The sequence below is a fragment of the Varroa destructor genome, unplaced genomic scaffold (genome assembly GCF_002443255.2).
Source record: "Varroa destructor unplaced genomic scaffold, Vdes_3.0 BEIS01000004.1, whole genome shotgun sequence".
In the NCBI taxonomy this organism is placed as follows: Eukaryota; Metazoa; Arthropoda; class Arachnida; order Mesostigmata; family Varroidae; genus Varroa; species Varroa destructor.
The window spans coordinates 7,443,694-7,456,553 of record NW_019211457.1 but is presented as its reverse complement, the minus strand read 5'-3'; the positions used below and the strand labels follow the sequence as shown (position 1 = coordinate 7,456,553).

The window sequence follows — 12,860 nt, the reverse complement described above, 5'->3', positions numbered from 1 at the left end:
GCAGAGGCTGGACAAAAGGTCGTCGCGAAGCTGGGACGAGTCTGTACGTCTACGATCACAAAACGCGTTAACGAACGTCACCAACCCTCGTTCTTCCTTTTCTTCGCCTTTCTTATCAATAACTTTATATCTGCCTCCAACTCCACGAACTTCTATATAGCTATTTTATATTTATAACCTACTTCAAGCTATAATGCAACTGTTGGTATAGATCTGCTTGATGAAGCTCATAAATACGCTCCTCCAATTAAAGCGTTTCTCTTTTTCTAGTGTTTTATCAACGACGATTCCTTATGGTTAGAAATGTATGTCCTCCATTTGCCCATGTATTTTTTCGTAATCCCAACGACATATTGCAAAAAGTGCAAAGTTACGTGCTATTCAAGAACGGGCCAAACGGACAAGCGCCACAGGTCTTTTAGCCCCGTAGATTGCAATGGTTTCATCACCTCGCGCGAACATTATCGACCGCTAAGAAGCAATCAGCACTCATACTGCTCCTTTTTATCCACAAGTACCTTTCATCGGACGCCATGTATCGTCTAAGTTTTGTTAGGCCGAATCGTTTCGTGCTATCAGCTTATCGAAAACGGTTACAAAATGTTAAGTAGCATCCAATAGATCTACTGATCGAGCGAGAAAGCCGGCCTAACGTAAATGTCTCGATCTTTGCTATTGTTTCAGTTAGGTAATGGTCCAGCAAGAAGCGATTCCACCTCACGGCGTGTCCCTAACGTTAGCCCTATATCAGCGATGTATCACTACAGACTGAACGCAAACAAGGTACTAATCGCTTCTAAAATTGGGATATCTACCTTTAGTACAAACGGTTACTGTTGATAATAGGATTTTTTTCGGTGTCGATAATCAACAAACTATATGCCTACAAACAAACAGTCTATGAATGGAATCATTGGTCGTGACTAGTTTATAGGATTTTAATCTACATTTACGCCATTGCCATAGTTAATAGCGTGCCACTAGTTCAAACGGTTAGTCGCCACTTCTAGCACGGAACGTATCGAACGTTCACACCGATTTTCGAAACTTTTTTTTCTTGCTCATGTTGAAAAGGAGCGGCAGTTAAAAGGGCGAGCTACGTTAGGGAGACGTTGATTGGATGTAAGAAGTTTGCTTTCATTTACGTCTGTGTGATCGACACTTTGAACAAATAGTACACCAGATACCAGAACGTTTTTCTCAACATTTGTTTCGAAGTGTCGTTCACCTAAGCGGTAGTGGCTAGCCCACTTGACAGAAGTGTACTTATTCATTAATAATATATAGAACGGTGATCGACAAGAGTAAAATACATACAGAGTATATATACCTGTAATTTTTTACACGTTGAACACATAGTGACTCACAATAACAATAATACTAAGCAGTACTTACATATTTGCATAAGATCCTAAAGTTTTTTTTGTGTTTTCGCATATTTCAGAAAACTAATTAACATAGAACGCTAGTCCACCGCATGACGCTTTAACAGACTCCGTGTCATATCAAGGTACAGCTTAAGGATGGATGGGTCACTTCACATCCAATATAATTATCATACATTCTAGATAAGAAAGGGAAGTAACCGCCGAATATCGGTGCTCGAGAGGATCTTTCTAGTCCAAGAACCTGAATATTTTTCAAACACATATTGAAATACCTCTAATTTTTCCTCAGCTATCTGCGTATGCTGTTCAGTCAGAACTTTCGTGGTCCATCACGTGGAGTATGAATGTTATCATCGATTTGCGGAGGCCAAGAATAGCAGATAGACGCTATCTTTTTTCTATAAGAAGGGCTTTAACGATAGCAAAGTGGACGCATCCCTGTATGTATGACTATTCTAGTCCAACAAAGTAAATTTAGCGCACGTACGTACATATATAAATGTATCTGTATTCTTATAAGAAGTGAAACAAAAAAATAATAAGCTATCCAATTAATCTCTGCTATAATTTTTACAATTTTTCAAGATTTTTCAGTAAAATAACAAACACGCTTTCAATTTTCTTAAGAATAGAGTGAATAAATGAAATTATAACTGCAAGCGCCCTACCGTATATGTAGAAATAACCCGATTATAATAAGTTCGGCAACCGGTCATCCAACTTACTTAAGTTTTCTTAAGAGTTTCATTATGCGTTTAACTAAAGCAAAATTGTCGAGTACATTAAGGTTAGCTATTGTCGGAAGTTTCTTATTAACATACATGAAATATATTTGAACGAGTTGCAAACACTAAGTAAGTAAACGTTCGAAGCTGCCCAGCTTCTCAACTATGATAAATTACACTTTTCTTTCGCGCCGGATATAAAATCCGTAGCAGTTCATTCACTGAATTAAAAAAATAATATACATTTGATTAATTATATCAAAGGGTATAACTGAAATATACATACAATACTGGACATCTACACACTAAAAACCATAAAAGATTCTGCGATAGTATAGTATTAATGTGGCGTTTCTCCTTCACAGCTTCGTTAGAAATTCCGCAAGAAACTCTCGGGAGGCTACTGCCGGGTGGATTCAGTGTAAAAAAAAATAGATGACAGAAAGTGATGTTTAACGATGGAAAATTGTATATACTGAAGTGGCGTGAAGGAAAACTTCTAGTCGAGAAGTTGCTGCATTGCACTGCGGCCATGGGTAGCTGAATTTATCAGTCTGGACATCAGACTGCTTCAGATTGTGCAAGTCGGACCGAGAGAAAATTTAGATATTGGCAAGGTTTCATTGGTACATAATGAGCGTAGAGTGATTCTTAATAATGCTTGCCCCTAAGGGAAGTGCCGATAGCACTCACAATCCAATCTGATTCGTCTAGGCTGACTGTTTCCAATGAGGTCATTCTGAATCACCGGTACAAATTCCCCTTAATATCATGCCGGTTATCAGAAGTCACCTGTATTGTTCTTCAACTAATGTCCAACAGCTTAATCGAGTAGCTCTTGCAAGTTATCTACTATTGAGCTGGTAGACGTGTATAAAGGATAAAGTTCAACTTAGCACCAAGTTCGGTGAGCCAGTGTGTTTACGATAAAGGACTATTTGCTTATCAAGCCTAACATTAATCACGTCCTCATATCACTAGCGGGTAGAAAAAAGTAAATAGCTCACTTAACTCGAAACCTTAGGTTTTTTGATTGACTATTTGTATTGTATATGTAGTATTATTTGTGCTCACAATGAAATGCGCCGAAAAGTCAAGACAACGGAGAGCGTCTTCATAGGATCTCTAAGTTCTTGCTCATGGCCGTATGACATGGTGCTGTTGACTATGTATAAAAAGCTAAAGATTATGTATGCAAAGAAGAATGACGAACAGATAAATAACTTCATTAGCACTTATATTAATTATGGATTCTAAAAAATGGGCCGCTTTAACACGTTCCAACGGCTAGCAAACTAAGCTAATGTGAGCGGGTCTCGTAGATAAGCGAGCCATCAGCAGCAAGCACTTTTATTGGCCTGCATCATTGAAAGGGTTTCATCGAGAAAACGAGTAAAAATTTCTTGCAGACGTTTCTCTGTTACATAGATTAGACGGTCTGTTACGTCTATTATGGCAAGAGAAATGCCGGGTTTGACCGCGTCCTTCCAAGGTTTAATCAACCGGGACTGATCACAGGTACAGCAATAGTAAAATGCGTTCGTGAAGTGTACATCAATGAAGCCATGAAACATTAGTGGAGTAATCAGATTGGTATTACAGAAGTTTCTACCGCAAAGCAAAAGGTACAACATGGGGAACGTCACACGTACGAAGGAAGTACCTTTAACAGAACTACAGGATAAAAGCCACAGCTGGGAATAGTAAGATTGACATCACAAATAAACACCTGCATTGTAACTTAGTTGCCATTGTACAAATTGGCTGTTGTGTATATTTTCTTTTGTCTCGTATTGATTTTCGAACGAAGGGTGCCAGTAAGAGCGGTTGTTATGAATTACTATTACTATTGATATTATTGACCCGTCGGTGCTTCTTGTATGTGTCAGCGTTGTGTTAGCGTAGCTTTGACCCGTGAATCGAACTTGATATAAGTTTATAATAAAAATTAAATATTGGATGAAACCCCTTGCTCGTTCTTTCGGACGTCGTGTACCTGCTATCCGTAATAAATAATCCAATTAAGCTACGGCCAATAGGCACCTGGCAATGCTTTATTATGACGATTAAATCATCTAAAAATGAAGCTGATTGCCTAAGAGGTTCGCCTTCCGTTGTCATACAACGCCTATGTTAATAAACTTAAAAAACGATTTGCCAAGTTTTTTATATATCAATCACGTTGGCGAGTGAACCCAAATAGTGTCTATAGAATGTCCTGTTCTAGACACTTGCATCACGACATGATGGGGCTCCGTTGCAGCTAAAGGTCTAGCCACATACGTGCTGTTTTGAAGAGATCTTTTTAAATGGTGTGCTATTTGACCGTCAACTCCTCCCCAAATTCCTTTCTGCTTTTCTGCTACAATATTTCTAATATTCATTTGTATATTTGAACTTTTCACGTCACCATACGAAAAGTAACCCAAATCCCGTCTGCCCCACTTGTTAACCTACACCTACCAATATACAATGATATTCGGCTATCATTTTCTGAAAACCTGTCACAGAATTTTGGCTACAATTAAACTGCGTTCACTCACGTAACAGCCACGAGCTACCCCTCGCTAGCAATTCGTCGCGTCCCATATGGTCAATGCTACGCTAATCAACACAGATCTATCTCTTAGCAGCACTATGACATTATTTCATATGCTTTCGCTGTTCTCAAGCAGCGCCTCACACTTAGCCACTCACTAGCGATTCGTGTGTTTTCGCGGTTGACGACCGCATGTAATCCTCCCTGCCCCTCCCAACAAGGAGCGATAAGTTAGACTTCTTTTTGGACAATTGCATTACAAGCGTATTTGATAAAAGTAGAGAGAATACTAGTTCTGCGAGGGAAAGCTTGATCCAACATCGGTGTCTGGAGAGACTCGCGCAAACAGCTGGTCTAACGCGAGAGTACTTAGAAAGCGTTGTATTAGGTCTCTACTGCCAGTCTCCTCAGTGAAACGGTCGATCGAGTTTCTAATCATAGCGTCTGTTAACGTTGGTTTTTTGTTTTCGTTGCGACCAAAAACCACTGCCAAAATGGTTGACGCTCTCATCGGAACATGGAAGCTCGAGACGTCAGAAAACTTCGAGGAGTTGCTAAAGGAACTCGGCGTCAACATGGTGTTGAGGAAGGCCGCCACCGCTACGAAGCCCAATGCCGAGATCTCGAAAAATGGCGACGAGTGGTCAGTACTAATCTAAACTGAAACACTTCACTGCTAATATGTTCCCAAAAAGTTGCTTGCCAAATAGGGATGGAGAAAATAATTATATTCTGAAATTACTGTATTATTTTTTCTATGCTTTTAAACACACGCTGGAAAATTGATTTTTAAAATTTCTCTGAATCGTATTCCCAGCTTTGCGCATAAACAACTTTTTGGGTAAAAAAAAGTGACTTTAGGCGAACCATACATTATATATATAATTTTAGAAAATATTCATTATGAAGAATCAACTTTCAAGCTGAAATTTAGCAGTAGTAGATGTGCTAAAATTGTTCGAGTGCCTTTATTCAGGCTGAAGATAGGTCGTCTGTAAGGTGAGTAAATTTTCTATAAAAACTTGCTGCATTTTATACTTTTGTTACGATAAAGGCGCAAATACTATCCAGGCCAATACAAAGCTTGTACTGTTTATGGTCAAAATGCGTGTTCCAAAGTTGATTCTATCACTTTCATTTCTATATGATAAATGTTCGTCGTGATGGTCAAGCAGTTACAGAACAAGTTCGTAAGACCGACACCTAAGTAGCTACTATGACGCCGAGGAACTAAGCATTAAAACCCAAACGGGTTAAAAACATTTAAAAGAGTTGGCTACAAGAAAAGACTCGATGTTTTGGGTGCCACCGTTCCGATACACAGAAAATCGGAGCTCTTCTAAAGCGATTGGGCACGGGTGGATCACATAAGGTAATGGTGATGATGTACTCCATAATCCGTGGTAAGGTGTTGATTGATGCCAAGGAGGGTGATTTTCTGTGTTTCGTGAAATAGAAAAGGAATCGTTTATTATGCACTGTTATCACCTAAAAAAAACGAATAGTTCGAACATTACAACAAACTATCGAGAAAAAACCCGCGCGAACTAGTAGACGGAAGAACATCGTCTTTCACTATGGCAATGCTATACATCCTACGTATATCCTTAACTATCCAGCAACAATTAAGCGAACTTAGATGGGAACGTTTAATAGACCCTCCAGATAGTCCAGACCTTGCATCATTAAAGTACCATCTGTCTCGGTTTCTGCGAAACTCCCCCAACGGCGTCAATGTTAAATGGTGGGGTACAAAAATGACGTATCACAATTTCTCGCTCGTGATGGGACTATTAGATAGACGGTGTTATTCGAACAACGAACGGCGCATATTTTGTTCAATGATATTATTTTAAAGTATGAAAAATAGCTACTAATATAAGAATAGACAATCCAATATGTACAGATGGCTATTTCTGATATAGCGGGATACATATTTGGGATTCGATATAAATTATATATTCGTACCCACTGAATAATTATTACTATCTATTATGAAGAAAACCGGCTAGTTCTCATATTAAGTAAGTAACCCACTTATTATCTCAGTTCGCCATCTCAGTAGAAGATTTTATGAAATAGGGACAGAAATACATAGAACTATTATCCGCATGTTTTTCTTTTGCCTTTTTTGGAGATACATATTTAATTATTATGTAGTAATAGTTTCATATATTAACGCCAAATACTATTTATACTAATATCAAAAACACGTTGCGCCTTCGCAACGTGTTTTTGATATTAGTATAAAGTAAAGATTAAGTGAGAGAGCAATCGTCAGCGTCACTTAAAGGTGGCTTCGCACTTCCCTGAAGCTCCTCTCTGATTGTATCGAAAGCAGATTACGGAAAATGGCTTTCTGACCGTCCGAAAATTTCAGTTAAAATCGCTCGGGTATTCGTCTGTTTCTGCAGATATGTCATATTAAGCTCGAGCCTATGGCTAGCGGGCTTGTTCGCTCTGTACTCGATGATTGATTTTTATTGCAGCGTCGAGTTGAGAAGACAAAAAAATTATACGCTTTTAACAAAAAGTTATAATAAATACTTTGATATAAACAGCATAGGGAATAAGGAGAGCAAACGAGAAGCTATTCAGAGGATATGAAGCGATCATGTAAGAACTACCTGTAAATAGTTATTATTTCATCTATAGCAACTAATGATCTAGATTGGTAAGGAAAAAAAAGCATAGTCGGCTAGTATATCAATTCGTTAGCGTTATCGAACACGACTATTACTATCAATACCACCTACTCGATGCATAGTTTCGTTGAAACGTTACTGCCTTGTCCCTAAAACGCACAGCTGGGTACTAATCCAGCAGGTTTTTTCGGCTACGAAACCCTTGTGCCCCTAATTCTATATATCGTCAAAATCTACCTATATCGCATTTTACTAGGTTAAAATATATCACCGAATGTTATAATAGTGCCGTTAGAAAAAACTTATTTCTCTAGCCTTGACGGAAGGAGCGAAAGAACGGTGGTTCCGGTTAACGTCTTGGCGACAAGAACTCTAAATCGTGATAGAGATAGACCTAGGCACGGTCTGATGACCGGTTTAATGTAATTGCTAGATATCACTCGAAGCTTTGAGGCTTCAGAGACGAGAGAAAGAAGTTGGTTTCGTCATTGATCCGACTACTAAAGCTCTTCCTAAGATGGGCTCGTGAGCTACTTGGTGAGTTTTTATTTAATGTATCTTTCGGCTTTAAAAAAGTTTGAGCGTTTGTTCATTGAACAGTTTCAGCTAGAATTAAGAACTTATTTTTAAGAAATTAAGACATAAATATTCAAGTTTATCCAATTTTGCCCTGTTGCTCCATGCTCTTATTGTTTTGCAATATCACTCAGAGTTTTCGTACTCCAGTAAATTTGGCCGATACTGGAACCTGTACAGAAGGACACAATACTTTTCTCAAAAGTTAGCCAATACTTACATTTAGGACTCTTCCATTTTCGTCACTTTTTTAATCAACAGTATCGTCTTTTTTGTGTGGTCGGCCCTTGGCATGCTTCGTAGACAGTGGCAGCATAAGCGGATACGTGTTCGTTTCAAATTAGGTGGTCCAGAAAGCCGTCTGTATCAGTCTGCTTAATTTAAATCGTTCTGTATTCTAGATAGTTAAAATCTTTTTTGGCAGCAGATTCAATCGACAATTTTCAGGGGGCTTGTTTCAGTCGAACTCATGTCACTAAAATGTTTCCTTAGTCTACCAGGTTTTGTGCAATGCGCCCAAAAGAAAAACACATCAAATAATAATTAACCTGTCTATATATATATATATATATATATATATATATATATATATATATATAGATATACGTACCCCATGCGATATAACGAGAAATATCCATCATCGTGCTTTTCGGAAACGTTTTGCCTGTTTACGGTTTTTTTTTTATTGAAATAACCCAGCACAAAAAACACTACTATAACTACATGTATTATTGCTTCACAAAGCGTTTCGGAATTGATACTGGCTACATAACCATACGAACCATCGTATGTATGAACAGTAATGCCCAGCAGTTTCGAAGCACATCAGAGTATCGCCTACGCACGCTGGAGTTTTTTGTATCCCGCCACAATAACAGCCTCGTTCAAGGATGTACGTTCTGTTGGCGAACGTATGTATAGCCGGCCGAAATGAGTGGAACGCGAAAGTAGCGGGAAGTGATGTCTTTGTGACGTCCAACCGAGAAATTGCTTTGCAGAGTAATGGACGAGAGTACGAAAAAGTGAAGAGGGAGAAATGGAAATGGGGCAAGAATGATGTTTATGAGAGAGCAGAAAGAGGTGAATTGGGCGACAGGCCGGAGTCGATGGGCAGGAGCTGCGAGTTCTAAGGCTGGCTCCAAGCCATAACAAAAAAGAAAGGAAAGTGGAAGGACTCGGCGGCTACTTTGGTTGACGCTGACCAGAAGTGACGAAGTAGAAAGTTGTAATTCCGTTGTGAAGCGATGAGCGTGCTAATGGAAATGCATGTTATCGATTACTTATAGCGAAGGAGACGAGAACCGCGAGAGCTTCAAAGGGGATGAAGCTCTTAGGTAAAGGACAGATCGACTGAATCACTGTGTAAAATGTAGGGAGATGCAACTAGGTCCAAATTTGAAGAACCCTCTACCAAGCATACATGGACAGGGGCATAAGCTTTTCCTCGAATCAGGTTAGTTTGGAGCCATCCAAGCAGGAGGTAAAGCTGTCAAGGTAGACTATAATGTGGATTGCAGGTGTGGGTGTAGACTGGTAGGTGGGAGAGAATATTTTTCGTTCTACCTCATAGTGGCTTACTTTAAAATATCCCATATTCAAACGATATGCATTCGTTCAAATTATATAACAATAGTAGCTATGTAAATTTGCAATCGTTCAATGGCGAAGGCTAAACTTTTTGCATAAGTGGCATGTATTTAGTGGATAGAACGATTGGATGAAGCCCTGGATATGGAGTAGTTCGAAAAGGTTGGCTGTTAACTAGATTTAGGAGAAGGGGAGAAGCGGGGGGGGGGGGGGGGAATATTAAAACTGCGTGACGTTCTACAAAGGTATAATATTGTGCAAAATTTTTTTGATCCTATCACATAACCGTTTCAGAGCCGAAAAGGTAAATCAGGACGTCGGCCATTCGCTGCATCTATTGTCCCAAAGTATTATCTTTCTTTATTGACATCGAAAGATCGTGCATAGCAGAGAAACTGTCCACCAACGTCAATTCGTTGGCGAACCACTGAAAACTGTATTCAAAAGTAATAAAATAACGAGTCGACGGTCTCTAAGATGTTTTTCTTCGACCCGTTGATTCGGACTGTATTGTAGGACCATCAGGAGCGTTTCGACCCTGAAGACTACTGAGATCAAATTCAAGATCGGTGAAGAATTCGAGGAGACCAGGGCCGACAATAGCAAAGGCAAATCAACTTTCATCATCGACGGCGATAAGCTCAAACAGGTTTCCGAAAAGGACGGCAAGCAATATAGCACTGTTCGGGAAATCGTTGGTGGCAAACTCAAGGTCACCGTCACAATCGGCAACATTGTCTGCACTAGGGTCTACTCTAAGGTCTAAATACCTCTAGAAGGTTTTGACACGCATTTTGGTTGCGTAAGACATCAAACATTAGATTATCATACAATGCAAACTTTACATAACGGATATACAAGCTATTTTAGTTGCTATGTCATTATCTATTGCTAGGCACTGGTAATAATAAAAACAACGCTCGTCATCGAAGAGCACAAAATATCCCATGGTTTCGCTGATTGACTAGTCATACCGTAATTAGCTTACTAGTTGAATTAATTAGTAGACTCGCGATTAATGTCCTCACCGCGTACAAAAAAAAATGGCCGTAGACACACTTCACTTTGTACTGGAAAGAAATATCCGCCTGAAGTAAAGTTCAAGTTAAGGTTCAAAGTATCTACTTCGATTGCCTGGTGCGTACGGGCAATATTTCTTGTGGATGATATCGGAAATTCAGTTCAGAATTATATTCATCAATACATGTTATCGTATATTTCTATATAAACACACGTACATAAACACATGTACATTAAATACGTTATCTTTTCGGACGGGTACCCTTAAATCGTTCTGAGAATCTTAGGATGTACTTAGCCTGAGCTATGCCAACCACCTTTATGGCAGTAACGACATTGCATTGACTGACTAAAACTACTGTTAGCCCAACACCGTCGAAATAAGGGAAAAATGCGTTGCTTACTGGCCGCTATTGCCGCTATTATTGCCATTACTTGATTTTCGTCGGGCGGTTGACTTAACTCTGAAACAGATTCGGTAGCAGTCAGTTGCACAATTACGAAGTGCAGAAGGTTAACAATAGCTAGTGGGTTCTCTTGACCCGTACTCTAAGTAGGTCATGTGGAATGCCGACCCTGCAGTGACCGGCAGACCACCGCGAGCTGACTCGACAGTAGAAAGAGCCGTAAAGGATGCCCGAACAGGACCCTACTATCCTGCGCTGTGCCACTGATACTTATTACAATTCGCACGCAGAGATTGTCTCTCTATTCTTCTCTCTCTCTCTGTCTCTCTATTTTTCTTTCTCATGATTGTTTCTCGCCTTGCCGAGGTCAAATACACTTTGATAGTTCTCAGTTGGCGGTCTCTAAAAACTTTTCGGCCGACGGCCAGCCGAGGGGTTCTAGTTAGAAAAAGTCCAGAAAGACGCCGGAAAACAAACAGCACATCTACCCGCAGCTCAAAAACGTTCCCATTAACCCCACAAGGTGGACAGATACATACATACAGTGAAACCATTAACCCATTTAACCTTTTGCCCATTTCCCGTTTTCCTTTTCTCGGTTCTTAGGAGCGTGAGTTTTAAGAAATTATCTTTCCAAGAAGCCACTATTTCGTCGTAGCGCCCTGTCTCTTCGATCAGTTGCAGCCTCTTATGGGAGCACAGCTGCTGGTCAGTGCCTCCGCTCAGGAACGGCCAGGATCTTCAGAATGTTTCTAAAAAAAAAAGGGAGTAAACGTACTGTTAGCAAACGATGTTCAGAACAAGTTTCTTATTATACTATACCACAAAACTCGTAAGATACTCGTAACCAGATCCGTCCCTCTGAGTGTATCGACCTTGTGCCCAAGCAGAAAAAAAATCCACCTGAAACCCCTGTACAGCTCAAATCAACATTGGCTATTACTTTTGGCAATCATGGAGATTCACAAGATAACGTCTGCACGACATAGCTCATTTAGTGTCTGCTGTCTGTTAAGACAAACTTATGCTTTTCCAACGCTCGTCACCGCCCTTGTTAAAAGGAGCTAGGCATCTTCCGGATTCTCTCTTCAAGGGGCTCGCTGATAGTTTCTGACTACGCCATTTTGTCATTACCATTATCAATATATTCTAAGGAGCGTGTTTATTCTCTATCGTCGAACAGCGGGGAAGAAGAGAGGCTAAATCCATACCGTTTGATGCCCAATAGGTTGATCTGAATAGCAAACTGTTGAGCCTTTTCTTTGCAGTCGTCTTAGTTAACCATCGCATTCTGGTGCCTAACGAGTTTCGGCCTTCAAGGCCATCCAGGGCCAAGTGCATAACTAGTAGCTCAACAAAAATCCATGCTCCTGTAAATCATAGCCTCTCAGCTATGCCGCGAAAGAAAATGAATCTTTTACAGCGATTCAACTTTTAAAACGGCGCGGCAAGGAAAAAGAAAGAAATATCCAATGAGAAAATTATACTTCGAAGGGGAAAAAGATACAGTAGGAATACCAGATAACACTGTCATAGCGTTTGTGAAAAAAAGGATGCAATAGAGAGAATGGAACAGTCTTTTCCAGAATCGTAGGAACTGCTTGATTGAAACTCTCTGTAGGACAGCGAGCTACCACAGTTGTATTAAAAAAAATGGCGACAGACTCCAAAACCAGTGTTGATTTCCCCAGTAGAACAAACAACGAATTTAAGTTCAAGGTTTGAAGACCAGTGATGGAATGACTAAGGGCAGTAGAGGACGTAAAACTCGAAATATTTCCATAAAAAGGAAGAGAGAGAGAAAGAAATGGGTTAGTTTTGGGTAACCCAAATGGATTTATTCCGAGCAAGATTCTGGCGGTTTTCTCGTCAGCCAATCGATTACTGTGTCGCCCCACTTTGCTTTAGTCTAAAGCAACGCGTCGATCAATTACGTGTACGCCTGCAAATGTTCTACGAGCGAAAATATATGC

At 39.9% G+C, this 12,860-nt stretch overlaps 1 protein-coding gene and 3 long non-coding RNA genes across 4 annotated transcripts in view; 2 read left to right on the top strand and 2 right to left on the bottom strand.

Moving 5' to 3' along the window:
* LOC147755793 (uncharacterized) overlaps nt 1-1,679 on the bottom strand; it is a 9,447-nt gene extending 7,768 nt beyond the window's left edge. Inside the window, exon 1 of the long non-coding RNA XR_015326337.1 lies at nt 1,396-1,679. This is a non-coding gene — a long non-coding RNA (uncharacterized LOC147755793). The remainder of the gene's footprint in view (nt 1-1,395) is intronic.
* The window catches only part of LOC147755792 (uncharacterized), a 3,920-nt gene extending 2,121 nt beyond the window's left edge, over nt 1-1,799 (top strand). Inside the window, exons 2-4 of the long non-coding RNA XR_015326336.1 lie at nt 685-783; nt 1,445-1,510; nt 1,678-1,799. This is a non-coding gene — a long non-coding RNA (uncharacterized LOC147755792). The remainder of the gene's footprint in view (nt 1-684; nt 784-1,444; nt 1,511-1,677) is intronic.
* Nucleotides 1,800-5,010: 3,211 nt separating this feature from the next.
* LOC111250379 (fatty acid-binding protein, heart-like) lies at nt 5,011-10,403 on the top strand. The gene is made up of 2 exons (XM_022805549.2): nt 5,011-5,295; nt 9,977-10,403. The coding sequence occupies exons 1-2, from the start codon at nt 5,147-5,149 to the stop codon at nt 10,224-10,226; spliced, it is 399 nt and encodes a 132-aa protein (XP_022661284.1). The 5' UTR covers nt 5,011-5,146; the 3' UTR covers nt 10,227-10,403.
* The window catches only part of LOC147755789 (uncharacterized), a 136,544-nt gene continuing 133,680 nt past the window's right edge, over nt 9,997-12,860 (bottom strand). The window contains exon 2 of the long non-coding RNA XR_015326338.1: nt 9,997-11,639. This is a non-coding gene — a long non-coding RNA (uncharacterized LOC147755789). The remainder of the gene's footprint in view (nt 11,640-12,860) is intronic.